The sequence below is a fragment of the Homarus americanus genome, unplaced genomic scaffold (assembly GCF_018991925.1).
Source record: "Homarus americanus isolate GMGI-L3 unplaced genomic scaffold, GMGI_Hamer_2.0 scaffold59495, whole genome shotgun sequence".
Classification (NCBI taxonomy): domain Eukaryota; kingdom Metazoa; phylum Arthropoda; class Malacostraca; order Decapoda; family Nephropidae; genus Homarus; species Homarus americanus.
In genome coordinates, this window is record NW_024732415.1 from 2,349,106 (window position 1) to 2,374,835 (window position 25,730).

General features: G+C 36.2%; 2 protein-coding genes and 1 long non-coding RNA gene across 5 annotated transcripts in view; 2 read left to right on the top strand and 1 right to left on the bottom strand.

Annotated features, from left to right (window-relative positions):
- The window catches only part of LOC121868583 (sodium-dependent proline transporter-like), a 61,711-nt gene extending 48,759 nt beyond the window's left edge, over positions 1 to 12,952 (top strand). The window contains exons 4-14 of the mRNA XM_042369352.1: positions 999 to 1,130; positions 1,567 to 1,670; positions 2,387 to 2,538; positions 2,994 to 3,222; positions 3,555 to 3,701; positions 4,038 to 4,170; positions 5,719 to 5,834; positions 7,836 to 7,964; positions 8,644 to 8,844; positions 10,164 to 10,325; positions 12,221 to 12,952. Of these exons, the coding sequence (XP_042225286.1) occupies positions 999 to 1,130; positions 1,567 to 1,670; positions 2,387 to 2,538; positions 2,994 to 3,222; positions 3,555 to 3,701; positions 4,038 to 4,170; positions 5,719 to 5,834; positions 7,836 to 7,964; positions 8,644 to 8,844; positions 10,164 to 10,325; positions 12,221 to 12,376 (1,661 nt within the window). The 3' untranslated portion in view covers positions 12,377 to 12,952. The remainder of the gene's footprint in view (positions 1 to 998; positions 1,131 to 1,566; positions 1,671 to 2,386; positions 2,539 to 2,993; positions 3,223 to 3,554; positions 3,702 to 4,037; positions 4,171 to 5,718; positions 5,835 to 7,835; positions 7,965 to 8,643; positions 8,845 to 10,163; positions 10,326 to 12,220) is intronic.
- LOC121868585 lies at positions 195 to 17,323 on the bottom strand. Of its 3 annotated transcripts, none has more exons than XR_006089424.1 (6): positions 17,119 to 17,323; positions 9,945 to 10,071; positions 8,767 to 8,865; positions 8,472 to 8,628; positions 5,745 to 5,829; positions 195 to 3,214 (listed from the first exon to the last, which is right to left on the bottom strand). It is a non-coding gene; the product is annotated as an uncharacterized LOC121868585 (long non-coding RNA). The 3 variants fall into 3 exon arrangements; XR_006089423.1 differs by having other exon boundaries at positions 8,527 to 8,628; positions 17,119 to 17,317; XR_006089425.1 differs by having other exon boundaries at positions 8,527 to 8,628; positions 8,767 to 8,801; positions 17,119 to 17,316.
- Positions 17,324 to 18,067: 744 nt separating this feature from the next.
- Positions 18,068 to 24,127, top strand: LOC121868586 (triosephosphate isomerase). Its single transcript, XM_042369353.1, has 5 exons — positions 18,068 to 18,274; positions 20,993 to 21,084; positions 21,402 to 21,563; positions 23,016 to 23,189; positions 23,320 to 24,127. Exons 1-5 carry the CDS (start codon positions 18,163 to 18,165, stop codon positions 23,524 to 23,526), a joined length of 747 nt encoding a protein of 248 aa, XP_042225287.1. The 5' UTR covers positions 18,068 to 18,162; the 3' UTR covers positions 23,527 to 24,127.
- Positions 24,128 to 25,730: the final 1,603 nt, after the last annotated feature.

Below are 25,730 nucleotides of genomic sequence, written 5' to 3' on the forward strand. Positions count from 1 at the left end.
TGTACACTGTAACCACATAAAATGGCAGAGGTTAGTGAAATTGAAATGTTATGAAGTTCCCCCAAGGGTTTGGTAAACTGTTGATAAAGAGCACAATCTGTCTACACTGTACACAGTTGTGGAAGTGAGTGAAACTTTCACATGACAAAGTTCTAATAAAAATTAAAAATAATGAGGAAAATTTTTTAAATCTATCTATTTACCTGACTATATTTATCTTTACATTTTAAATATATACCTGTACTGTAATATACAGTACAATATAAAGTACTATCCAGTATACCTGTACAGGTATTTAATATCTACAGTGTATATAGTACAGTACCTTCATTAATATCTTCAGTATTATATTGCTGTATCTATTTTTACCTTTCCTGTGGGAATGATGGAGATGGATGATACTGCAAAAATCAATGAAGTTCTCATAACATCTTTGTAAATAATTGGTCCACAGTCCCATAGGCTTGCACAATCACTATACTCATCATATCTGAAGACATAACAATGTACCAAACTGATTCACCTCAGTCAATACAAAAATATACAGTGCAGTACAGTATTGTCAAAATATAGCATAAAGATAAGCTACAATTACTTGTTTTTAGGGTAGGTTTAACATAAACAAAGGCAGTGACTACATAACTGACAAGTGAAGAATACAGTATGAATTTAAAACTTAAAAGTACGATTCTGTAGCAAGCATTTATTGTTAAGCTTATCTTATTACAGTAAATTTTATTAGGGAGTGTGTTTAGGTTAGAACAATAAATAATTACCTCAAAACTAATTTTCACATCTATTATCTTCACCGTGTCAACAGCTGAAGAACCATTGCCATGAGAATAAGCTTTTTACAATATACTGTACTGTACACTTACTGTATTATAGTTTTTGTTGCAAATTAAATGATGGTAATTAAAGTACCTATACAATATTGTTAAAACTATACTGCGGAGTTTGTGTGTACAACAGGAGCTAAAGTACATTATCTTTTTCAGCGGCATTCCTCTTTCCATACATCATCCTTCTGGTGCTGATTGGCAAGCCCATGTACCTGATGGAGACAGCACTTGGGCAGTACAGCCAATTAGGGCCACTGAATGTGTGGCGCTGTGCCCCCGTCATGCAGGGTTAGTGACTCTATATCTATAAGGTCATAGTATTTGGCCCTCTCACCCTTACATCATCAATATTGCAGTTGTCGGTATTAGCCTTAATTTTTACATCTACTTATAATGTAAAAATAAGTAAGATTATTTTTGTCAACAGTGATGTACAGTAGTCATAGATCGTAAAGAATGTGGTCAGAGACTCTATTGTTCACTTTACTTTGCAGTGAATTATAAAGGTCAGTGTTCTTGTACTGGTCAGGTTGGAGCCTGTTCTTTTTTCACATTAATGGTATTTACATTTGATCTTACTCGGGCTGAACATTTAATATTATTAATGTACGTGTGAAAATTATTAACATAGTAGAGAAATGTATGTTATTAGCTTAGCGGTGTTGGAGGAGAATAAGCAGGTATTTTTGTATGGCAGGTTTGGAATGAGTTTGTTGTCTTGCAGGTGTGGGCATTGCTATGGTGATTCTCTCCCTTATCACTGCCATATACTACAACCAACTCATGGCCTACACAATCCACTACATGTATCACAGCATGGCAAGAGAGGTAAGCATCACTGATTCTTTGGTTGGCAAACTCTTAAGAATTTTGTTTACATTTGACATCTTTTATATGTGGTTCTATTGGAAGTTTTCTGGTGTTTAGAACAGGGCAGTCTGGTACATGCTAGATGAGCTGCATTTACCCTGGTCTATTACTGCAGTATAGTACAGTAATAGTAAGCTGATAAATGGTGAAATTATAAATTATATTAAGAATTGCGACAGTTCTACTGGTTCAAACTTACATTAAATGTTTTGTTTATTTTCTACCTGACCCCAAGCTGCATAAAAAATAGATACAGTACAATAATACAGTATAGTTGCCCAGTCTGCTGGCCCAAAGGGAGTCTAGAGATGTACTGTATGTCACCCTACTTATGAGGATTTATACATTTGTCAATATAGTTGCTTCACCTTTAGCTAGATAACCTCTAGAGTCTATACAGCCTGTGTATAATGACTGCATTTATATGATGATAAAGGATAAAACTGGAACTTAGGGGTGTCTTTAACTCTCAAGTGTTTTACAATGAAGCACTGCTGACTGTGCCATCATATATGTAGAGGGAAGTTTACAGCAAGTCTGTGTTGTCCTAAAAACATTTCACTCTAGATTACTGGCTGATGATGTCCACCAATGACAAGCACTTGCAGTAGACTTACTGTATACAGTATAGATTTAAATCTAAACATAATCCTGTACTCGTGAATTCTTCTCAGGTACCGTGGGCAACTTGTAACAGTGACTGGGCTAGAGAGAACTGCTTTGAAGTAGGTGGCTTATACCCATGTTCTCGCTACAACCTGACAGGTCCCACAGATTCCGTCAATTGTACCACCAAGAATGAATCCTCAGCTTCACAATATTGGAAGTGAGTAAGAAACCCAGCCAAATAGATCCTTTTCAATGTATCTTAAATTCTTTGTTTTAATAAAAATTTACTCATGGCTATTTTGAAAGTACACTATAACATTACAGTATGGTGTAGAGTGTTGAGGTACAACATCTCTGGTGACTCTTAAGAGATACAGGTACTTCAAATTTTCTTTTCATCAAGAATTTCGATGTTGACTTCCATTATAATACCTGTACATCTTGAAAATTCTATGTTTTTCTACAGATTGAAGGGTGTTGATTAATATATCCTACAAAGAACATTACAGTATTACCCATTAACTAGCTGTTGTGTATTTAGAAAATTAAGACAAAAATATATATATATACAGTATAAAGCAAAAATTATCCGTCAGTATTCGAGTTAATGTGGACAGACAAAATTACTGTACTTTAGATGTTGTGTCTTACAGCGTTTAACCTCTTCTTCAGATATGGAGTATTAAACCTGGACGAGCGTGGTCTTCAGGAATTTGGTGAGATTGGTGAGATTGAATGGCCACTGATTGTGTGCCTCCTGATTTCGTGGATTATTGTCTTCTTGTGCCTGGTGAAGGGCATCAAGTCGTCAGGCAAAGTGGTGTATTTCACTGCCACTTTCCCATATGTCATTCTCATTGCACTGCTGGTTGTTGGTGTCAGGCTGGAAGGAGCTGTTGAGGTAAGAATTTTGTAATATTTTCTTGCCGTCCTATCAGTTAGTAAAAGCCTCGAGATGCATATACAGTAGAGCTTGATGTTAATAGTTAAGAAAATAGCATACAGCTATCATATTACAGACTCATATAAGGCAAAAATCTTATTACTTGTACTGTTTTATTAGTAACGGGGGATTTGGAGGTCATGATTGTATTGAAGAGCACAGTTGTGTAGTTAAACAAATATGAAGAATAGAGGATTTAACTATGTTGGTTAAGACTTGCATAGTACAAATGCACAAGCTTGTTCATGAGTCAAAAATCATTATGAACTGATTTCATTCTATTTATACAGGGCCTCAAGTTTCTGTTTATTCCACGCTGGGAAGAAATCTTGAATGTGACAGTGTGGAGAAAAGCAGCAGAGCAGATGTTTTTCTCTCTCTCTGTGTCATGGGGAGGACTCATCATGTTCGGTTCTTACAACAAATTCAGGAACAAGGTATTTGTCACATTAATTATATATCTTCAGTCCCATGTTTCGATAAAACAAATTCTTTTTTCTGTCTCATGGTGTATTCATGACCTATTGCTTCAGACTACCTATAGTGTACATATACCGTATACTAAACTAAAATTTAAAATGTGCATAATGGTGCATGCATAACTTAGAATGACTTCATATTGAAAAGTAATTGTATATTGTGTGATTTATGTTGTTCCTGCTGGTGCTGCCAGTTGCCAAGATACTCATAAAGTATTGAAATACCTTAGTCTAAATAATGTTTACCAAATGTGGTAATTGATATACTTGTATATCAACAACTTCCTTTTTCAGGTTCACATTGATGCCTTTATCGTGTCATCACTGGACTTCATCACATCACTCATTGCATCCATAGCTATTTTCTCTGTGCTGGGCGCTATGTCACATGACCTCGGGATTGACATAAGGGAACTCGCTACCAGTGGTGTGTTTTCCATATTTCTTCATTTTAACCCTTCTATTAAAGTTTTGTGTTTCTTGAAGAATGTTATAGTCATCAAGATTAATGTTTCCATACATGTGTGTGTCTGTATACTGTATATATTAAGATTCCCTGGAACTCTTTTAATTGTGTTGGTCTTAATCAGAATCTAATGGAGGACAATAGAAAAATTAAGATTTGAAGAATCCTGGTTTTGATGTTGCCAGTGGCAATAGACTGAGAGTCTACTCACTATATGCCCCCAAAAATACTGCTCTGAAAATACTTAATAAACTTTTAGAATAGCTGTGCATGTAGAAACAAAATTATATTAGTTGACATCAAAGAAAATTAAAGTACAGTGACCCCTCCGTTAACGAACTCAATCCGTTCCAGAAGGTCGTTCGTTAACCGAAACCATTGTTTCAATGGGTTTTTGGGTAATTGGTTCCAGCTCACCGAAAATTTCCTAAATTCAACAAAAATGGAAGAAAAGTTCACTTACTTTGAGGTGTGAATGTAGAAGGCTCCTGGATGATGATGATGATGATGATGATGATGATGATGGGATTTAGAATGGGGGTGGAGGAGAAGGAAGAAGAGAAGGCATTGGGGTGGAAGAGAAGTCACCCCATGGCGCCATTTCACCCATAAAATTTTAGCTCTCTTGGTGTAATTCAAGATTATTATCTTTAAATCAACACTGTACTGCATTATATATTGTCAATATGTAAAATATATTTCAAAATGACCAATAATTTGCTTGGAAACACAGAAAAAAAGCATTTAGTTGAAGAGAGTCTCAAGCAAGATGTTACCTCCAGTGAAAACAGAGAGAGACTAACTCCTGTTTGCTGTGTTAAGAGGCTGGATGCCGCGCATTAAACTAGTCACTTTACCTTCAATTATGTTCAATAATTGTTAAAATGACTAAAAAATTGAATATTAAACTTTTAAAATTATTGAATAGTATAAACTTCTTGATATTTACTAAAATAGTAAGGAATTTAAGCCCTAGAACCGATTAATGTATTGGCGGACTGATACTAAAGCTGGTTGCCCGGTCAGTGCAAGCGAAAACATGTTGAGGTCGGTTCGTAAGAACGTCGTTAACCGAATTTTTTTTCGTTAACCGAATTGAAGATCCTTATGGAAGGCAGTTCGTTAATCGAAATTACGTTAACCGAGGTGTTCGTTAAACGAGGGGTCACTGTACTTGGTGGAAACACAATTATATCAACAACAAAAAAACAACCAAAGCAGTGCCAACACATTCATGCACTCCACTGCTCCCTGACACTGATAACTGTCTGGTGTTAGGGTAGTTTTTAAGGTCAATTCCTTGTACAGGTTTAACTTAGCTAGTGGGGTGCAATTGTTACTTGGCACTTTGACAGTCTCACCATATCTTCCCCTTTTCCTACCTGGGTTCAGTTATACAAGTTAACTGTTGTGTGTATTAGGTCACAAGTGATGTTTGATCAGTTAGAGATACAAGAGATCAATTTAATCAAAATGGTAATAAAGAAATTTATTTTTCAATTGTGGCAGGTCCTGGTTTAGCATTCATTGCTTACCCTGAAGCTATCTCAAGAACACTGCCAATCCCACAGCTGTGGTCAGTTCTCTTCTTCTTCATGCTTTTCACACTTGGACTGGACTCTGAAGTAAGTAACATTATGTTAATTATAATACGCTATTATCTGTGCTTCTGACTTCACTTTTCTTATAGGCATACAAAACAGAACATATAATGCTGTAGTATAGAGCAATATTTTGTCTTTCCGTCCAACTATATATACAGTATGAGTCTATCTGCCAGTCTGTTAACATTTTGGTTTCTGATCCTTAACTCTAAGTTTCTCAGCATTGATAAACATGGTAGTAATGTATACAGTACAGTAGTTACCTTTCACTGCAGGCTCGTAAGCTAGCTACCATCTACTTACTGTTAATAGTCAAAATCGTGAATTACAAACCCACAAATAGCAAGAGTTTACTGAATAATTCATATTATACAGTAGTGTATTCCTATAATTCATTCATTTTAATCTACCATATTTTATGGCATATAAGACTCATCGCCATATAAGATGCACCCCCCATTTTAGCCAGGAGTATTTAGGAAAAACTCTTGTGTGGGTTTTCCTCCTGTAGCCATAGTTTTCTTAAAATAATATACAGGGGGGTCTCCAACTTCCGAACGCCCACCGATACAAACGGGGTTAAACTTGAAATGTACATTACGTATTTCATTTACCTGATGACTTATTATTACTTTCATTTACTGTATATTGTCATCCTATTTCTTCTTTTGTCTTAAATCAAGTAATTTTAGATGTATATCAGGACTTAGGCTATGATATACCTGTAGTGGGATTTTAAACATTGTTCTGTAAGTACAGTATGCACATAGCATGTGTTCCGACTTATGTACAGATCCGGCTTAAGAACATCCTCAGGAACGGAACCCGTTCGTAACCTGGGGACCCCCTGATATACAGTACCAGTAAATGTGAGGAATAAATAAAAAAATACCAATAAATAAGTTAAAAAAAATACTGTGCAGTATTGCCAAACCAGTACGGTAAATAAAAAACAGATGAAAGTTTAATTCAGTCGCCATTTGCATATGCTCCCTGCTTCACCATCGCAACGCAGATGCTAACCCCACCAATTCCCTAGCAACCCTCCCCCCCCCACGTCCCGCCTCCTCCTGCTACCCCGGTAAGCCAGCTAACTCATGTACAAGGAAATGTATATTCCCTCTATGTGTTTGCCCTTAGGACAATTAAATTATTTCTTTTACTTTTTTCACCATATGTAGGATGGTGTGTGCATGTAACCGAGTAAAAATATTCTAAGAAAGTTACGTATATCTACCCGAAAATACGAGATAAAAAACACCCATAACACCAGTAGCCTGGTGGTTGTAGTAACAAGTCTAACCTGGCTACAATGCTGCCAACGATGTTATCTGATTCAAATGTGAAAAGAAAGTTATACGTAAATCTTCATTTGTATCAGGTATTTATAGATTTAAAAATAAATGTTACAGGTATGGTATTAATAGATTGTAATGCTTGTAAGAGTTCAGATATGGTTACTGCTTAGCTCTGAAGAGTTGGGTGCCTGCCGTACGGATGTTAATCGTCTCAGGTTATCATCACCAGTACAGTACAGTAGTTATAAATTGAGCTTTTGTATTTACAATATTATTATTTTTTTTTTTTAAATAAAAATAATGTACTAAAGTAAGCAATAATATATTTTCAATTCTGGAGTTGGGTTAGGTAGAACTTAGCCTACTGGAGATGGCAACTGGGGGATTCATTAGCTTACGGGAAACCTCAACTTCACATATAGGACGCGGGCCAATTTTTTTGCCATTTTTCAGACATAAAAGTGCATCTTATATGCCGTAAAATATAGTATTTCATAATATATAACTAAATAATAATTGACTTTTCAGGACCACTTGGTTATTTAAAATTCATTCTAAATTCAAATTGTTTAATTCATTTAAAAAAAATCCAAATTAAGCTGAAATCCGAATTTTACATCATACATCAACCTAACCTGCGAGTTGCTTCTTTTGTTTCAGATTATCTCTAGTATCCATTAAATTCTTTTTATTTTATACATTTCCATATCTTTTATCCTCACAGTTTGCACTGCTGGAGACCGTACTGACTGCCCTGTATGATAGCTTCCCAAGACTACGCAGCCGTAAGCTGCTGCTCACTGCCACTCTCTGCATTTCTTGCTTCCTCATGGGTATCCCGCTCTGTGCTTCAGTAAGTTGCGATTTCATTTAATTTTGATTTTTTTATCTAACATAACATACTCAGCCATGTCAACAGTTAAATTATGCCCAAGCGGCTAACGAGCTGATCAATGGCGAAGAGGATAAAAGTAAAATGGCTTGGTGTTCAAAATAAGCATTAATCTTTATCTGAAACTTTTTTGATAAAGAATAAAGACATATAAGCTGTTCTTTGTTTGGAAGGAATCATATTTGAAGAGCTAAGGGGTGTGTACCACAATGAAATGACCAGACTAAGCAGATATTAGAAGCAGTAATGAAGAGAACACAGTATCTCAGACATTTAAATGACAGCTCAAAGAACAAAGAATTTTATGGTTATTAAAATGATTTGCTTTGTTGAGCTGTAGACTAATTATAGTTAAAAAAAATTGTAAAGTGGTAAAAGGTTTGGAGTATAAAAGATAAGTTTCATGCATAGAACAATCTTTTGGCAGGAGGAAAACAAGGAATGGCTTTTACTATAGAACAGTATTACCTGGTAATTTGAATAGGTCATTTGTTTTTTCCAGACGGGTCAATACATATTCTACCTGATTGATAGTTTTGGAGGCGGTGTTGGTGTGCTGCTTGTTGCCATTTTTGAGCTGATTGCCCTTCACTGGGTGTATGGAGTCCGGCGCTTCAGTGAGGACCTTTGTTTTTTCCAGACGGGTCAATACATATTCTACCTGATTGATAGTTTTGGAGGCGGTGTTGGTGTGCTGCTTGTTGCCATTTTTGAGCTGATTGCCCTTCACTGGGTGTATGGAGTCCGGCGCTTCAGTGAGGACCTCAAATTCATGCTGGGTTACACTCCCTCGATGTTCTGGAAGGTGTGCTGGGTCTTCATTGATCCTATTGTTCTTATGGTAAGTAAGACAAACCTAAACCTTGGTAAAAAGATGTTATGAGAGAACAATACTGTACTGTATTTATGTTTCTGTTGATGATGAATTATAAAGCTTTACTTACCATATTTTTCTGTTACTTATTCTGAACTGAGTTTCTATGCTGTAAAGGCAATATTTTGTGTGTGTGTCTAATCTCAATTTTGTATCTGTGTGTGTGTGTGTGTGTGTGTGTGTGTGTGTGTGTGTGTAATCTCAATTTTATATCTAAAGTAAAAATTAAGACATGCTAATACAAAGATCCACTTTATAGTTGATAGCCATTACAGAATCTTGACTATTTATTGATTCCGTCCTTCTCACCTCCCAAGTAAAATACGTCAAAAAATTAACACTACACACTAATAATAAATGATGTACAGATATGAACTTCTCAAAAAAAAAATAATAATAATAATAAAACAGTTCTGTTGGATGGTTGAAGGATTGTTTCACCATTAGCAAATGATCCAATCAACAGTACTGGGTGAGTAAGGGTTAGTAAGTAAGGAGGGAAACCAATTCTCCAGTCTATCTATAATCAAACTAAGAACTCTTTACTTATAAGAGGGTTGGATGCTTTATCAGTATCTCTTCTCTCATTGTTAGTTCTTCCAGTCAAATTTACACAACATATCCTGCTATAGTTTGTCAAGCTCTATATTGTTCTTAGTAATTAAGTATTTCATTAATATTTTGTCATTTAAGTACTGTACAGGTAATAAAGGGTGTTTCCATCATTAGACCGATAATATGATGAATAGTATGTGTTTTCATTTCAGCTTACATGAATTTGAAATTCCTAAATTAAATTTAGAAGAAATCAAGTAATACTGGAAAATGAATTACAGTAAAAAATCTATGCCAAATTTTGTACATTGAATTATGGTAACTTTCTGTGTACAGGTTATATTACTGGGTTGATTAGTTTGGAGTTCTACTCTCTAGTGAGTAGTCATTATGTGCTTGAGATCTGATGTGAACTAGTACAGTACTAACAATAGATCCATGTTCTTACTGGTTTGTTATAAAAACCAATAGATTTACAAACATCTAGACAAAGACACAGATCATATACTTACCATACCCTGTGTTAACCCTTCTGTGGCATGTTGTGCTGGACCTTTAAGAGTGGCACTGTGGTTCCTCTTGCTCTTGTTCATTTCTGTAAACACATCATAGCATTTGGCCAGCCCTTCACCATTAGTCCTGAAAAATAATGTACAGTCCAGTCTTGTGTTTGTGCCATGAAATACATGAATGTGAAACATAAAATGTCTAAATGTAAACCTTATTTTCAGCTTCTCTTTATCTACTCGGTCATCACCTGGAGTAACCCAACATATGGCGGTATCGTGTACCCAGATTGGGGCATTGCTATTGGTTGGTTCTTGGCTGCCATTTCAGTAGGCATGATCCCTCTGGTGTTTATCATCTTTACCTTTAAGATGCTCGTCACAGGGGTAAGTTTTACTCTTTATACGTACTGTATATCCAAGTTCTAGTTTTTGTCCACTTTGTATTTGGCTGTTATAAGACATGAGGAACAAATGGAGAAGGCGATGTCCATCACTTGGTGAATGCTGGATGGGCCACCTTTTGAACAGTACAGCATGTCCTTAAAATTCACTGGGTTAGGTTCTCAAAATGGCCGCGAATAGCCAAGTCTACGAATAACATTTGCTGACCAAAGGGGGGTGGGGGTGTTAAATTCTTACTCGTGTGCAAAGGAATGCATATTCCCTTTATGTGTTTGCCCTTAGGAAAATTAATTCTTTTACCTGTATTGTATAGATGCACACACACAAAACACATAAATAAATAACAATGGGAAAATTCTCTCACAAATACAGGGGTGTAATCAGAAACAAAACCACAAAATGTGTTAAAAATGTGGAAGTCTACCCTCAAGTCAACTCCATGCTTTGTTATTAACTTTAATAACAAAGCACAGAGTTGAATAGAGGGTAGACTCACATTTTTAATAAATTTTGTTTTCCCACCTGCAGAAATGCCACCAACTGTAAAACTACCCTTAGACACTCTTGGGTACATCCAGGGTGTCATCCGCGAATAATCGAGGTCCGAGAATTGTCAGGGCATGCTGTACAGTATTATAGAAAGGCCACAAAAGCTGTTTCACTTCCATGGAATGCCATTTCTGTACTGGTGGTGCATGGGAAAATCTTGTGTGTAATGTACTGCACCAGAGACCTAAGCCAATTCACTTGGTGGATATAGGCATTGGTCAATGTCAATTTTCCCCAGGGGAGGGTGTTGGGGGGTGGTGTGTGCTGTTGCCAGTTCTGGCTTGTATCACATTGAAGTTACAATATGTTATTTTTTTGTGGTGGCCAATGCTTTAATCACTGTCTGAAGTCTAGTATATAGTGTATACAGTTCATAACTTTGCCATAGGTTAGCAATGCAAGTCCTGTACCATACATACCCAGGAGTTGCCAACAGTGCATAACAAAGACATAACCGACCATCTGAGTAGCTAATGAGTCAATCAGTGGTGAAGAGGATAACGTAAGGAAAATGTTGTGAATTTATGAGCACGTGCTAGAAGTCAGTTGTAGGTTTAAGATTGTAAGGCACTGTCATTGGCACTGTGTGGCAGTGACATCATGGATGATGGTATTGGGGATGTGACACCCCTCAAATAATTCTGTCTGTTGGTACAACTGTACAGGATACAGGTTTAGAACTAAAAATACCACAGAAAAAATTAGAGTAAACGTGGCCAGAATCCTGAAAATTATGCAAATGTTACACACATGGGTTGAAATTATGCAATCATTGAGGTTAGGAATTTCTGAAAACACCTGAATAATAACAAATTTAGAATTATAGTATGGGCCTTTAGTGTACAGTAATAGAATTTTCTGTAAATTTTCACAGAAAGAGAGTGAAGTCATCCTTACATAAAGAACCTCGATAAATATTAAATAACATATGCAGTGAACTCCAGTCAATATTTTATTTAACCTTGATGAGATGAATTAGCATTGTTGAATTTCTAAATGTACTGTACTGTACCTCTTAAAAAAAGCAAAGTATTATTATCCTAGAAAAGATATCATCTCATTCAGTTGACTATCTAGCTGATGTTTCCTCTTATCATACACAGGAAACTCTCCCAATAATGGACTAATTTGTACAAGCCCTGTCTGTTACCATGGGTGTCCATTACTGAGAGGGTTTCATTTACAGTACTGTACAGGTATTTCAATATTTTTCACAGTTATAACCATGGAAAACTTACAAATGACCTTAAAAATAATCCCTTTGAAAAATGGCTGATGGTCTAATATCTCTTTCACTATCCAATTTTCATGTCTGACATTGTTTACAGAAAATTTCTGAGGTGTTCAAGCCAGCAAGCAACTGGGGTCCAGGCTGTCCAGAAGCACGAAGAGAACTATTAGCATCTAAGTCCACATTTGGTATGGATGAAACAAAGTATGGCATTGACAATCCAGCCATGGACGCAAGATATTATTCACAGTAATTCGTTACGGTGTTTCCATCACCACTGTAAACTTGAATTTATTCACATATTACTTGGGAATGAAATTAATTTTATGGTCAATCTTCCTTCACTAAGTGACTTGAGTACAGTATGTGGTCTCACAAGGCCATCAGTTTAGGACCCAGGAAACCTTACACTGGTGGCCGTGACTAATCTGAACAATTATTTACCGTAATCTCCCTAAAATTAACAATAAACCTAAAAATTTTGGTTAATGGGAGCCCAGTTTTAAACCCTCTCAGAGAAGAGAAAGGAGATCAGGAGAGTTTGGCAGGGCAACACAGAAACACCTGTGTTTTTCCTGTCCACCAACTTGGGCACAATAGGGCTCTGACCAAACCTAATTTATCCCTGGTCTGCTGGGTCTTTGACCAATGGTTCAGTGAGTGTATATAGTGTACTCAAATGACCCACAGTAGGTCTAGGTTTCAGCCATAAAATGGGATATCAAGGTTAATCCTTCATTTATGTGTACAGGTATTTTTTCCTGAAGAAGAGGACCAATAGTAACTGAAAGATTTGTGCAAACTACTTATAGGTACGGTATTTTTTTTTTAACAAGAAACATCACTAAGGTCCTACTTCAGGAATATATTATTGTAAAACAGAATTTATATTGGAAAATTTTCTTGGTTAATTCCACAAGAATAATATTCCAGGTCACTAATTTATAATAACAAATCACCATTCTGTTTGTTAATTAAGTTCTCTATCTTATTAGATATTGATGTCCTGCTCACAACCATCAGGTCTTCACAAGCTCCCAAATTTCAAATCTTGACCGAATTACTATAAATGAATGTTGGCCCAAATTGTGAAGTTTTTTCTGAATATATTTCTTACTAAGTTCTCAAATGTATACAATTACTGTATTGAAAAGAAGGGATCTTATTACCATTAGAAAGGTAAAGCAACTTCATTTGCAAAACATCAAAATTTGGGTTTCAAGGTCAAGGTTTGGCAGTCTGTCTGCACCCAAGTTACAGGAATTAGGAAATGGCCTAAGAGGAGCTTTGTACTGTATACCTTTTACAGCACATTCTTTCCCTATTAAAACTGCTACCTCTAATTTTAATGTGCACCTCAAATGCTAATTGATTATGGTATTCATAATACCGTACTGTATACAGTATACATCAAGTAAAATCTACATATTATACCTGTACATCTATATAATACAGTATATTGTAGAGTACAGTACACTGTTTCTAGCAAATAAATTTTTCACCAGAAATTATACAGGATATATTCTTTCATCTAGTCTGTAAAATTTTCTTGTCACCAGACAGCCTCACAATAACCAAACTCAAAACTCGTCATGTTTTTATATTGTAATATATAGTATGTTGTGTCATAACATTTAAATTTTTCACACATTTTCCTTCAGTTCATGTTTATATCCACTTTCAGTAAAGCCTAATATGGTATACAGTATCTCTTTATATACTAATTTCCTCATGCCACTTTCCTTAACTACAGTGTTTTTTCTCCATACTACTGTACTCATATTCTCAAAGTACAGTATGAGGTACATGTTTTTTTATCATGCTGTCTCTCATTTCACCTTGTAGCTGCACTTCCCCTCATTAAGCCTCTTATTTCTACACATTTCAATACACTTCCTTCACCACTACACAGTTCCTTCACTAAACCTCCCAACACTACACCATCCTTTATTTTAGTTTGTCTTGGAACTAGCACTGAGTTGATGTATAATGTTAATGCTCACTGTTACTAAATGTTAATTGAAAGTTTCTCTTGGCTATTTCCCAATTGTCTTCTGTTAACCTTTTTGTATGACCAGTATAGTCAGTAATTCTGTACATACATACGTACTTTAGATAGATTAAGGAGATGTATTAAAGTAACTGTTTAAATGACATTTTTAGATATTGCAATAACTAGACTTAGGCACTTTAATAGAGTGAATGTTTCCAGTAGCCTGAGTGTTCACACACCACCACCTGGTGTTCTACCATACACTCACACACCACCACCTGGTGTTCTACCATACACTCACACACCACCACCTGATGTTCTACCATACACTCACACACCACCACCTGGTTTTCTACCATACACTCACACACCACCACCTGATGTTCTACCATACACTCACACACCACCACCTGGTGTTCTACCATCCACTCACACACCACCACCTGGTGTTCTGCCATCCACTCACACACCACCACCTGGTGTTCTACCATCCACTCACACACCACCACCTGATGTTCTACCATACACTCACCAACTTTAGTCCTCCAGACATTGCTAGTTTCCCATTTCTCTATATTTTATTATTTCTTCTTCTGCCACTGCCTGTTGTGTATACTTGCGATGATATAATCCAATAATTTCACACACATTTCTTAGTTTTAAATTAAAGGCAACTGCTCCACGTGTGATAATCATACTGTACCAGAATATGGATTATTTCAACAAGTAGTCTGAGTATTACTGTTTGAGGTTTGACATATGAAGATACAGAGACAATTTATAATAATTTGTAGAAGATTCTGAAAATGCTGCCCAGAAAGGCATACATGAGAGGCTGTTTACTTCTATGATGGTAAAAACATTCGGGTATAATGTATCTTTCAAAATGTTTACTTCATGACACTTGTATTCTGTAAAAATATATCCCATAACTCTTGACTGATAATGACACTACCCCACTAGCCAATATTGTCTCCTGTTGCTTGTATCAAACTCCTAAATAAATTATTTTTTTTACCTATTCTGTCCTTTCTTGGTAATGTTGAATAATAACTGCATGTATTCATCATCAGAAATGTTTTTTACTGAGGAATAGATGTATAATAATACCTTGAATAATGATGTACATTGTGAAGAATCTGTGTTTTTAAATAATTGTATATTTAAAATTTGTGATATGCTACAATTTTAATAAAATAAATCTTATATATAACTGTATATATATAAATATATTGTTTCAGTTTCCTTTACACACACTTACACACATACACCTGCCTCTCATAATAATTTTGTTTACAGATTATCATGTACAGTACAGTACTACCTGTACTATAATTTTCATCAAATCACATTTCTTAATTATGTGTTACAGTATTCTTTATTGACTCTCACTTTCACAACATACAGGATTTCCAAGATAATGTATTATTGGAATAAATTATGGAACAAATGTTAAGTGCTACAGACTGTCATTTGATTGAGGGCATCCAGAGGAGCTGGTCACCAGACTGGTGCCCGCACTCCAGCACCTTAGGTACCCAGAGACTAGAATACCTGCAGTTGCCTAACTTATACTATAAATGGGCAAGAGTTTATAAGCCCCTCAAGTGTACATTACAGTATTGTACTCAGTCAAGTGTTCATACCTGGAACTAGCAGAAGCCTACCCCACTGGAGCCCACAGCTTCAAGTTAAAGAAGCCACAAGTTAAAAAATTGCCAGGACAGAGGGCAAACTTTTTTGGAACAACCTGCCAAAGTGCTGTGACAGCATTTTGTGACTTTGTGACACCAAATACTAGTCGAAAAGTGATTGGCAGTCCGATTTATTCATCTAGGACCATTATTTGACTTCATTCCGGCTATATTTGGCTACATTTGGGTACATTTGGGTAATTCCTCGCTCCGTCGGTACAGGCACGCGATCTATTAACTCAGATTAAAGTAAGTTTTCCAATTTTTTGTGACTTTCTGACACCCAATACTAGTCGAGAAGTGATTGGCAGTCCGATTTATTCATCTAGGACCATTATTTGACTTCATTCCGGCTATATTTGGCTACATTTGGGTAATTAGTCGGACCCCAAAGAAAGGCCACCAGAGTGGTGACTGCACTACAGAACCATTCAAAGAGATTAAAAGTGTGCTATTGGCAGGTAAGAGGCGACTTAATAAGTTTATAAACATCTCGGAGGGCACTACTCAGTCGAGTGCCCATACCTGAAGCTGGCAGATGCCTGCCCCACAAGGGGTCACAGTTTAAGGATGAAGAAGTCACATGTTCAGAAAACTGTCAGAGCAAACTTTTTGTAGTGAGAATTGTAAATTCTTGAACAATATGCCAGAGAGTGTCGTAATGACACAGAGTGTAAGCTCATTTAAAACCAAACTTGACCAACACTGACATAAGTACAGATACATTCTGAAACCAGTACAGTAAATGCCAACAGTGCATAACATAGATGTAACCACCTACCCAAGTAGCTATTGAGTCACTTGAGTCAGTCAGAGAGTTTAAGGTCTGAATTATATCTTATATCCCAAGGGGATGAGAGATAATACAGCTTTATTTTCAAATGAGCTTTATTCAGATTACTACCTTAAAAACTTAGCAAGATATTTCAAATGGTCTGGAGTCTTGGCAAATGGTCTGATCTAAGATTAAACTTCACTCCAAAAGATTAATCCTGTTAACCTGCTTAATTGCAGCAGCTGGGACTACTTTAGAATGCCTCAATTATAGAAGAAGAGAAATTCAAAGGAAATGAGGGTTGTTTATAAATCTCACATTACTCTTATCAAATGTAACTATCTGTCATTAGTGGATGGCAGATGGCTAACACCATAAGGAGTTGTTCGATTTTGTAATTTTTTCCATGACAATGCACAGAACTTAATAGAACTTGACTGAACCAAGGAAACCTACCTAACTTTACCTACACACAATAATAATAAAAATGCATACCATACGAAAAGAGAAGAAAGAATATAGTTGTAACTTACATGTATAGGTTTTCTGTGTCAGGTTCGTACAACACAATTCACTTAATATATTTAGTTATTACACTAGAGGCAACATACAACTCTTATAAATTATGAAAATACATAAAATAAGAGAGACGCGCTCCCCCACACGTACACATTAAACAATTTTACCTCGCCATGGGTAAAGATTTGGCACCACTGTACACTTACTACAGTAAAGTTGTTTGAAAATGTATATAATTTCAGCCACGATATTATTAAATATCAAAGGAATAAAGAATACTAGATAACTCTAATATATACATAAATATATCTCATTAGCGTGTGTGATAAGATTGGATTTTAAATTTTAGTGTTCCTAACTTGTTTGATTTGTCTCTAATCCCTGCATGTAGTACAAAGAGTCAAAGGCGATATTACACTTATTACACGATTTTTTTTAATTGTGCCTTTTGGCCCTTTTTTTTTGAAAGGAAATTTTACTTTCATGCAGTGAAGTTACTTGATATAAATAGGATTTGTTGGTTAACTTATGGCATTTTGTTTGTTTTCCGGTTATATTATTAGTTACTATATTTAACGTAAAGGTAAAAAAAATCTATTGCTTAAAAATGAATACATGTGTATTTTGTTTCGTGTTCATAAAATTTGTCTCAATTTTGCCTATTATAAATATACAGATAAAGTGTAAATGATCCCCAAATTATGGAAACATTTGGTCGTGGCAACAGTCGTTCATACTTGTTAATGACGCATCGATGACGTCCACAGCGAGAGCGAAGATGATGCCAGATATCTCGGGAAATGTTAAAACCCCTTGTAATTTGCATTCTGAACATTAACTATTTTAATTAAAATGATTATTATAAAATGGAGAACCTTTCGCCTAAGTGACCTGGATATGACAATAATTATTAAAAGAGTAATAAGAGATAGACTTGGCACCAGCTGGGAGAGAGAGCCGGCCTGGGCCCAGCCAGACCTCGCCCGGCGCAGACGACGCAGCGGGTGCCACTCGACCACACACTTCCTGCTATATCTCTACTTCTAGCGCTCCTCAAGATGTCCGACCAAAGGAAGTTTTTCGTCGGGGGTAACTGGAAGATGAACGGGGACAAGGCTGGCATTGATGCCATTATCTCGTTCATGAAGGGTCCGCTGAGCCCCAACACTGGTGAGTTATCCTTGATACTTGACGTTTGTGACCGGCATCTTGGGTTTATCCATACCTTTGATGCCGAGCACCAGAGTGTTAACTTGTTAATGCCATCCACAAGGATGCATGCTTGTTAATCTGAGAAGGGATTTTATTTTTGTCTGTTGAAGAGTCTGGTGATGGTAGTGTGTTGGGGCGTAACCTTGGATACCACGACTCGTGTGTCCTTGATGAAGGTCATTCATTTGTAGTGAGTGTTGTCACCTACTGACCTTCAGTAAGGTCACCTCATGACATTCCTGCTTCACTGCTGTAAGGTCACCGCAGTTGTAAAATGTAACAACCGATATATTATTTATACAATAAGGTTACTTTGCCCACCTTGAGTAAGGTGACCTTGTCACTTCACCTTGAGCAAGGTGACAAGTTCACTCCTCACATGACAGGATGGCGAGTATGACTATCATGCCATTATGGGGTTTTTTCAGTTAAATTAGTTGGTTCATTTTGCAGTAATGCTGGAGCAGATGGCTAATGCCAGCAATTGTTCAGTTACGATTATATTTTCCACATGGTCTTTGGATAATAATTAATAAAATCGATACAACCTAACCTAAGCAACTAAAGAAACCGACCTAACTTCTTTGACAGGGGACCTGTCATATTGAACAATAAGTACATATTGTACTTTGATATCTGGTACTGATGAAAGAAACTTTCTTGAAGTGGCATTATGGCTTTTGTGGACGTGAGATTACACTCGGACTAAGCAGCTCAGTTGTTGCACTGGAACAAACAAAGAACGAACGACAGTATGTGCCAACACGGCAGGTTTTTCAGAGGAATATTTGCGGTAAATAATTAATTTCTTCGCATACAATTTACGTAGACGCATCATTTTAAGTGTCATATGATCAGTTGGTAAATTTGCATTTTCAACCAATATGGCTCTCGAGTTGAACACTATGTTTTTCTGGTGGTTTACACAATTTTAAGACACATTTCTTCTATGACGTTTCCCTTGCAAATACATGTAACTTAAATATACCAGGGGATCCAGGGGGACGGAGTCATCCTGTTAGGAGGTCAGGTTATGTATAGAATAGCATATAAGTTTCAATAAATTAAGTTAACATAAACCCTCTTCATTCATAAAATAAAAATGTAACTACTGGTACTGTACTGTACTGTTTTATTGCAGGACCATCAAATAAGCTGGATTTTATTGCCCGCAGTTAATATTTGAGAATTGGCAACACTATCCTAAACACAAGCTGTGGGTAATTGAACAAAGATGTTCCCATTTCACAGTTAAAAAAATTTCCTCGACACCTGAAAATCATCTTGTATTGTAAATATTTATTGCTATTAATATATATCGGTAATTGTGGTAAAAGTTTTGTATTAATTTAAAATTATGATTATTAATGAGTCACTCATCGAGAGGAGAAAGAAGAAAGGAAATGTGACAAGAACAGCAAGATAGTAGGAATGGTAGTACAGTATTAAAAATGTACAGAACTCTTCTTGTTAAAAACAAATAAAATCCAATGATTGTAATTAAACTTTTAAAATAAATTTTGAAAATAAAATTTGTTGAAAGTTGACTAAATGACTGCCTGTCCTAAAAAGAAAACACCAGGATAGTCTAAGAAACTGGGGAGGTAGGATGGTGACACGAGAGGTTAGCACAGCACAGTACAGGTACTGTACTGTATAAATCCAACTCGTTCATTTTTTCCTGCCACCAACGGCCTAAACTGGTTATGAAATGGAATGTTTGTTGTCAGAAATAAGAAATGCATGAATGTGTTGAATGGAGTTTAATGGATTCATTTAAGGGGAGGTAATCTTGTGGGAAATTGCTGATCACCATAAAGACTTCAAATTCAACTGTACTGCATGACAGTGGCTGAAAAGGTTGGAATGATTCTGAAATTTTGTTACTGATCTTTTTGTTGTTCTCTTTGTTATCTGTTACCAGTGTTTCACATGCTAATTTTGACTTCTCCAAGTGTGAAAATTACAGAGTGCAGTAGTACATACTGCACTGTATAGGTAATATAAATGAAATACTAAAGCTCAGTCGAGTGACACTTTGTACATCTTCCCGTTGGCCAATCATCTGTCTTGTTACAAACTGCAGTGGGTCTCATTTGCAAAGTTCAAGTGAACAAACCAATTGTATTGTTTGTGGGATTTTTAAACTGGTGCATTGATTTAATAAGTTGGACATTCTTTACGAAACAGGTTGTCCAGACTGGATTTTAGTTTACAGGTACTCCCTGACTTACGACGGGGTTAGGGACCGACATCCAGGTCGTAAGTCAGAAATGCTTAAATAACACATAGAAAATCGAAAATTTGGGTCTTTTTCTTTTCAGCACCACAAAACACTCGCTTTTAAGCCTGCCAGCCATTTTAAAGTGAATTAAAGATGAAAATTTTGCCTGTGTACTGATTTAGGGACTCAAATACATAATTTGACCACATTTTGGTATGACTGAGGCTGTCATAAGTGCGGTTGGACGTAAGTCGAGTCGGTCGTAAGTCGGGGACTACCGTACCTGTAATTGGTGCTATTATTGTTTCAATCCAGTAATGTGAGAGTGATGCAAATTTGAAAAAAAAATCTTTGCTCGGCACAATGAAAAATAGAAATCTATCCTGCAGTTTCAATGTGTGCACAGTACCCACATGGATTGGTGTTATTGGTGGTTCTCTTCTTTATCACAGAGGTTGCGGTTGGCTGCCCACAGTGCTATCTGATGTACACCCGTGAGCACTTGCCTGAAAATATTGGTGTTGCAGCTCAGAATTGTTACAAGGTAATGTACTACTTTTATTGCTGTGGCATTTCCTTTTGGGATGTTTTCACTTTTTGGAATATCAATGAGCAAACCTTGAAAGCTAACTCCAGAGTTTTTGTCTTTTAAATGGGCACCATATCTGTCCTAGTATCCATGCAGCTTAAGTTTTTTCACCTGGGGAGGGGCATTTAGTTTCTAAATATTTTAATTGGAAAATAAATGTCATTGAAGAAAGTGGTATAAAAAGACAGTACAGGTATAGTACACTGAAATGCGGTACCTGGGCAATATAATGTATCGGATGTTAATTATAGTGTGATGGATGTTTTCCAAAGGTTTCCAAAGGAGCCTTCACTGGAGAAATCTCACCAGCCATGATCAAGGACCTGGGCTGTAAGTGGGTCATTCTGGGACACTCTGAGCGCAGGAATGTCTTCAATGAATCTGACCAGCTCATTAGTGAGAAAGTTGGTCATGCTCTTGAGGCTGGATTGAAGGTAAGTTATAACAATTTGTAGTACAGTAATGTACAGTAATTTTTTTTTCACTGCTTCCCAGACCTTAGCTTCATGGGTGATCTGATGGTGTTTATCATGTATGTGATTTGTAAACCTGAATGGATTGACAATTCAACCATGACTTGTATAATTGTGGATGGTATAGAGACATCACTCAGGAATCTGTCTGTACAGTATTACAAGAACAGCTTGGGTACAGGATCTAGTAGAAAATATTGTCAGGATCAGTCCACTGTTGCTGAATATCATATTGCCTGCCTCCTATGCGCTCCACATATTGCTCTCAAGCTCATCTTTTGTCACTAAAAATATTCTCCTTCCTCTTGCATCCATGTGATGACTGTACGTATCTCAATTATTTCCTTGTACAGGACACATTTTATTGTCTTTGCCTCCTTTGTTAACTTCAATTCCGGCCATCGGAGTTCTGGTTAGTTGATCTTGAAAGTACTGTACAGGAAACCCTCGATATATTGGACCAATTGGGGGGAAAGGTGGTTCGTTAAAACTGAAAGTTCATTATATATTATGTTAAATATTTAAGCCAGAAAAGAAAAACAAATAGAAGTACAGAACTAAGTGTAGGTGTATTTACCTTTCTGAGGTTGAATCTGTAGCTGTTTCTTGGTGATCTTGAGGTGGCTAGTGCTAAGTACCTACATTAACTACCGAAACACTACACACTACAGGTACTATTACACGTTATACTCTACGTAACAAATTTTACACGATGTTGGATAGGCCCACGTGTTTTGTTAAAGCCAAAATTCTTTATATTAAGGTTCGGTATATCTGGGGTTTAGTGTACAGTAGTATAAATAAGTGTATAGGGTGTAAAATTGATTAATTGTTGACTAAAATGATTTTAAGCAAATTGGGGGGGGGGGGGGGGGGTATGGTAAAAAGGAAAAGGGGGACGTCTTGTGAAAAAGCTTTGGGAACCATTGCTCTCACTTTTGCTTTAATTTTTATAACCTTTTCCTTCTTTTTATTTTCCATCTGCCATTGGCAGAGATGTGCCACAAGCTCCAGCCATCCATTTGTCATTTATTACAACTTATCTAATGTGATCAAATATTAACCAGTCTCTCTACAAAGCCGTATACAGTATATTTCAGCTCTTGGATAAGATTGTATTCACTAAATTTAAATCATATCTGGCAAATACAGCCATTTGAATAGTAGTAAATCAGATATGGTTTTATACATGGTGATGCAATTTGTATTTTTTTACATTGCCCTTGTTTGATTTTTGGCTGACACTTGAGCTTCATCCCAACATGCATTTGAAGATACTATGGTAATGTTCAAATCCATTTAATATTGTTAATTAATAAAGAAATTATTTTGACTTTGTCTAATATGTAACTTGGATATCCAGGATACACAGTGTAATTGATTATTATATATGTATGATCTTATTTTGTTCAGGTGATCGCATGCATTGGTGAGAAACTTGAGGAGCGTGAAGGCAATCGCACAGAAGAGGTTGTCTTTGCCCAGATGAAAGCGCTTCTTCCAAATATCTCTGACTGGTCCCGGGTTGTCATTGCCTATGAACCAGTTTGGGCTATTGGTACTGGCAAAACAGCATCCCCAGAACAAGTGAGTACAGTACTGTACAGTATTATGAGAGAAATACTTGTAAGTTGTCATGCCACGTTGAAAATCATTTTATGGAAAACATGTCTTGGAGAACCCGTTGTTGAATGAATTGTATAAAATCTTTCCTCAGGCACAGGATGTCCATGCCAAGCTTCGTCAGTGGCTTCGTGACAACGTAAATGCCCAGGTTGCCGACTCAACTCGCATCATCTATGGTGGATCAGTCACCCCTGCTAACTGCCAAGAATTAGCCAAGACGGGAGATATTGATGGGTTCCTTGTGGGCGGAGCATCTCTCAAACCAGACTTTGTACAGATCATAAATGCCCGTGACTAGGCTGTTAAAGGGAAGATGAGAATTTGTAATGAGGTCTCGACCATCTTGTTGTATTTAATTCTATGGGATGCTATGGAGCCATAAGAATGTGTTTGTGTGAATGTTAAGATGGGGGTAATTGTCTACATTTTTATAATTTTACCTAAATATTTTTACACCATGCATATAGAACTTGGCCCAGAAACTTAATGAGAACTGGTCTTGAAATGGGAATATATCTGGAGTGTTGACCTTGTCTTTGGTTAAGGAGTACTGCATGTCATGTGCTAGTTCCTAGATCATTTGTGGTCTTTCATTTATTAAACGTAAGGTATTGTAGGTAAGCCTTCGGTTTCCAGTAATGGATGATAGTTAAGTCTCATAGACTCCGAATTGTGACAATTTATTGATGACATTCCCAAACAGATCTTATAAAATATTAAGTGCATCACCAAGTATGGTATTGCACTTTTAATATTTTACAAAAAACTTGGTTAAGTCATTGACCTTTTATATATTGCTCACCTGATCTTTACTTCATTGCTGATTTTTTGGCTAAATTTAAATTAAGTTGTCTGATTGTAGTGTACAATATTCTACAATAAATTGTGCTGTTAGAAAATGTGTGTTGTGTGGTTTCCTTTATCAGTATGTTAAAATGTTCTTTATTTTGTATAACTCATGTATTCTGGGCAGGATGTAGCCTGAATCCTCAAAAAATGCTTTAGATTTTACATTAATGCTGAATAAATACTAATCAAAGAATTTGGGACAACAGTTTGCTCATAAAATAAAATAAAGCTTTTACTACTTCCAGAAAGACATAATTTTAAGCATGAATATTGAATGGGGGTTAGAAATATAGGAGGTACAAAAAATGTAAATGTCTAACACCACACTTCTCTAATATCCCGCCTTGTCTAAAGAGTGGGAGAGGAGTGATGGCAAGAAAAAAATCACTGAAAGAACAGAAGTAGGGTGGATGTTGCTGAAGGAATGGATACAGTACATTAAAACTTACCTTGATGGGATTAACAGCTTTGAGACTGAACATAAGGTATACATAAACAGTACAGTATACATAAAAAAATATGATCCCTATCCCATGTTAAGTGTTGATGAGGACTTGACATTGGCAATCTTGCAAATTATATTACTCGGAAGACAATTAATTACAGTACACAAAAGGAAATAATGTTACCCAAGTTACTTGATCAAGACTTGATCAAAACATACCTAAAAATATGGTAAGCAATATTAATGAATCGGATTATCATATTTTTCTCTTTTATTTGTAGATGCAAGCAAAATATAACCATTTAAAAATACAGTACAGGTAACAACATTTGTGAAATGAAAGTTATGACATTAAATTTGGAAGATTTTGTCTAGTAGATCAATTTTAATATCAAATTCTTAAATTTTATAGTCTAGAAAATCATTTGTCATCCAAAAACAAGGGTGGGATAACTACTCGAAACCTAAACCATAAACTACTGTACAGTAGTTACTTTGAGTATTGTTACTTAGCATACACCAAGATAATGCAAGTTATACAGTAACTACAATGTTAAGTAATCTGAGAGGGGAAGTTTTCACATTGTTTTTTTCCTTATTAGATACCCTATACTGCTATTACCCAGCTCGTGCACCATGACACGTTGCGTCAAATCATTGGGTAGGACTACAGTATTTGTATCGGTGACGCAATTAAGTCCTTAAACTTTTAAAAATTCACCCCCCCCCCAAAGTTTTCAAAATAATTGTCAAAGATGATTAGATGATCTTGTGAGGGAAGCTTCCAGAAAGTGCCAAAACGTGGGTGGCTTCTGGTGTCCAACAGTTTCCTCCCGTTAACCACGCTGGTAGAACACATCTTTATTTTCTCTCCCACCCTCCCGAAAATTAGTCATATCAAAATTCCAAAGTCACCATTGGAAAGCTCTTAAAATTTTGCTTCTGTAACTACAGGTATTATAATACCTTGGTAGGATTGTGAAAATAATCTGAGAAATGATTCTAGGAACAAAGATTTTGTTTTATTTGGAGTGAAAAATAGTTTTACTCTTGTCTCTTTGTTTTTTCTGCTTATGTTAAAGCCAAAACAATAACAAAGTCAGTGATGTATAAATCATGAAAAAAAATTAATAACAATCTTGTGGGATAAATTGACCACACTATGATGACCAGACCTCACATGAGTGACCCCATATGACCTTTGTCAT

Bases quoted from the DNA above. Each gene is read 5' to 3' on its own strand.
- LOC121868586 (XM_042369353.1), top strand. From the start codon at position 18,163: ATGTCCGACCAAAGGAAGTTTTTCGTCGGGGGTAACTGGAAGATGAAC. The intron at 18,275-20,992 runs GTGAGTTATCCT...TCTTTATCACAG, and splicing joins TCCGCTGAGCCCCAACACTG to AGGTTGCGGTTGGCTGCCCA. The intron at 21,564-23,015 runs GTAAGTTATAAC...TATTTTGTTCAG, and splicing joins CTCTTGAGGCTGGATTGAAG to GTGATCGCATGCATTGGTGA.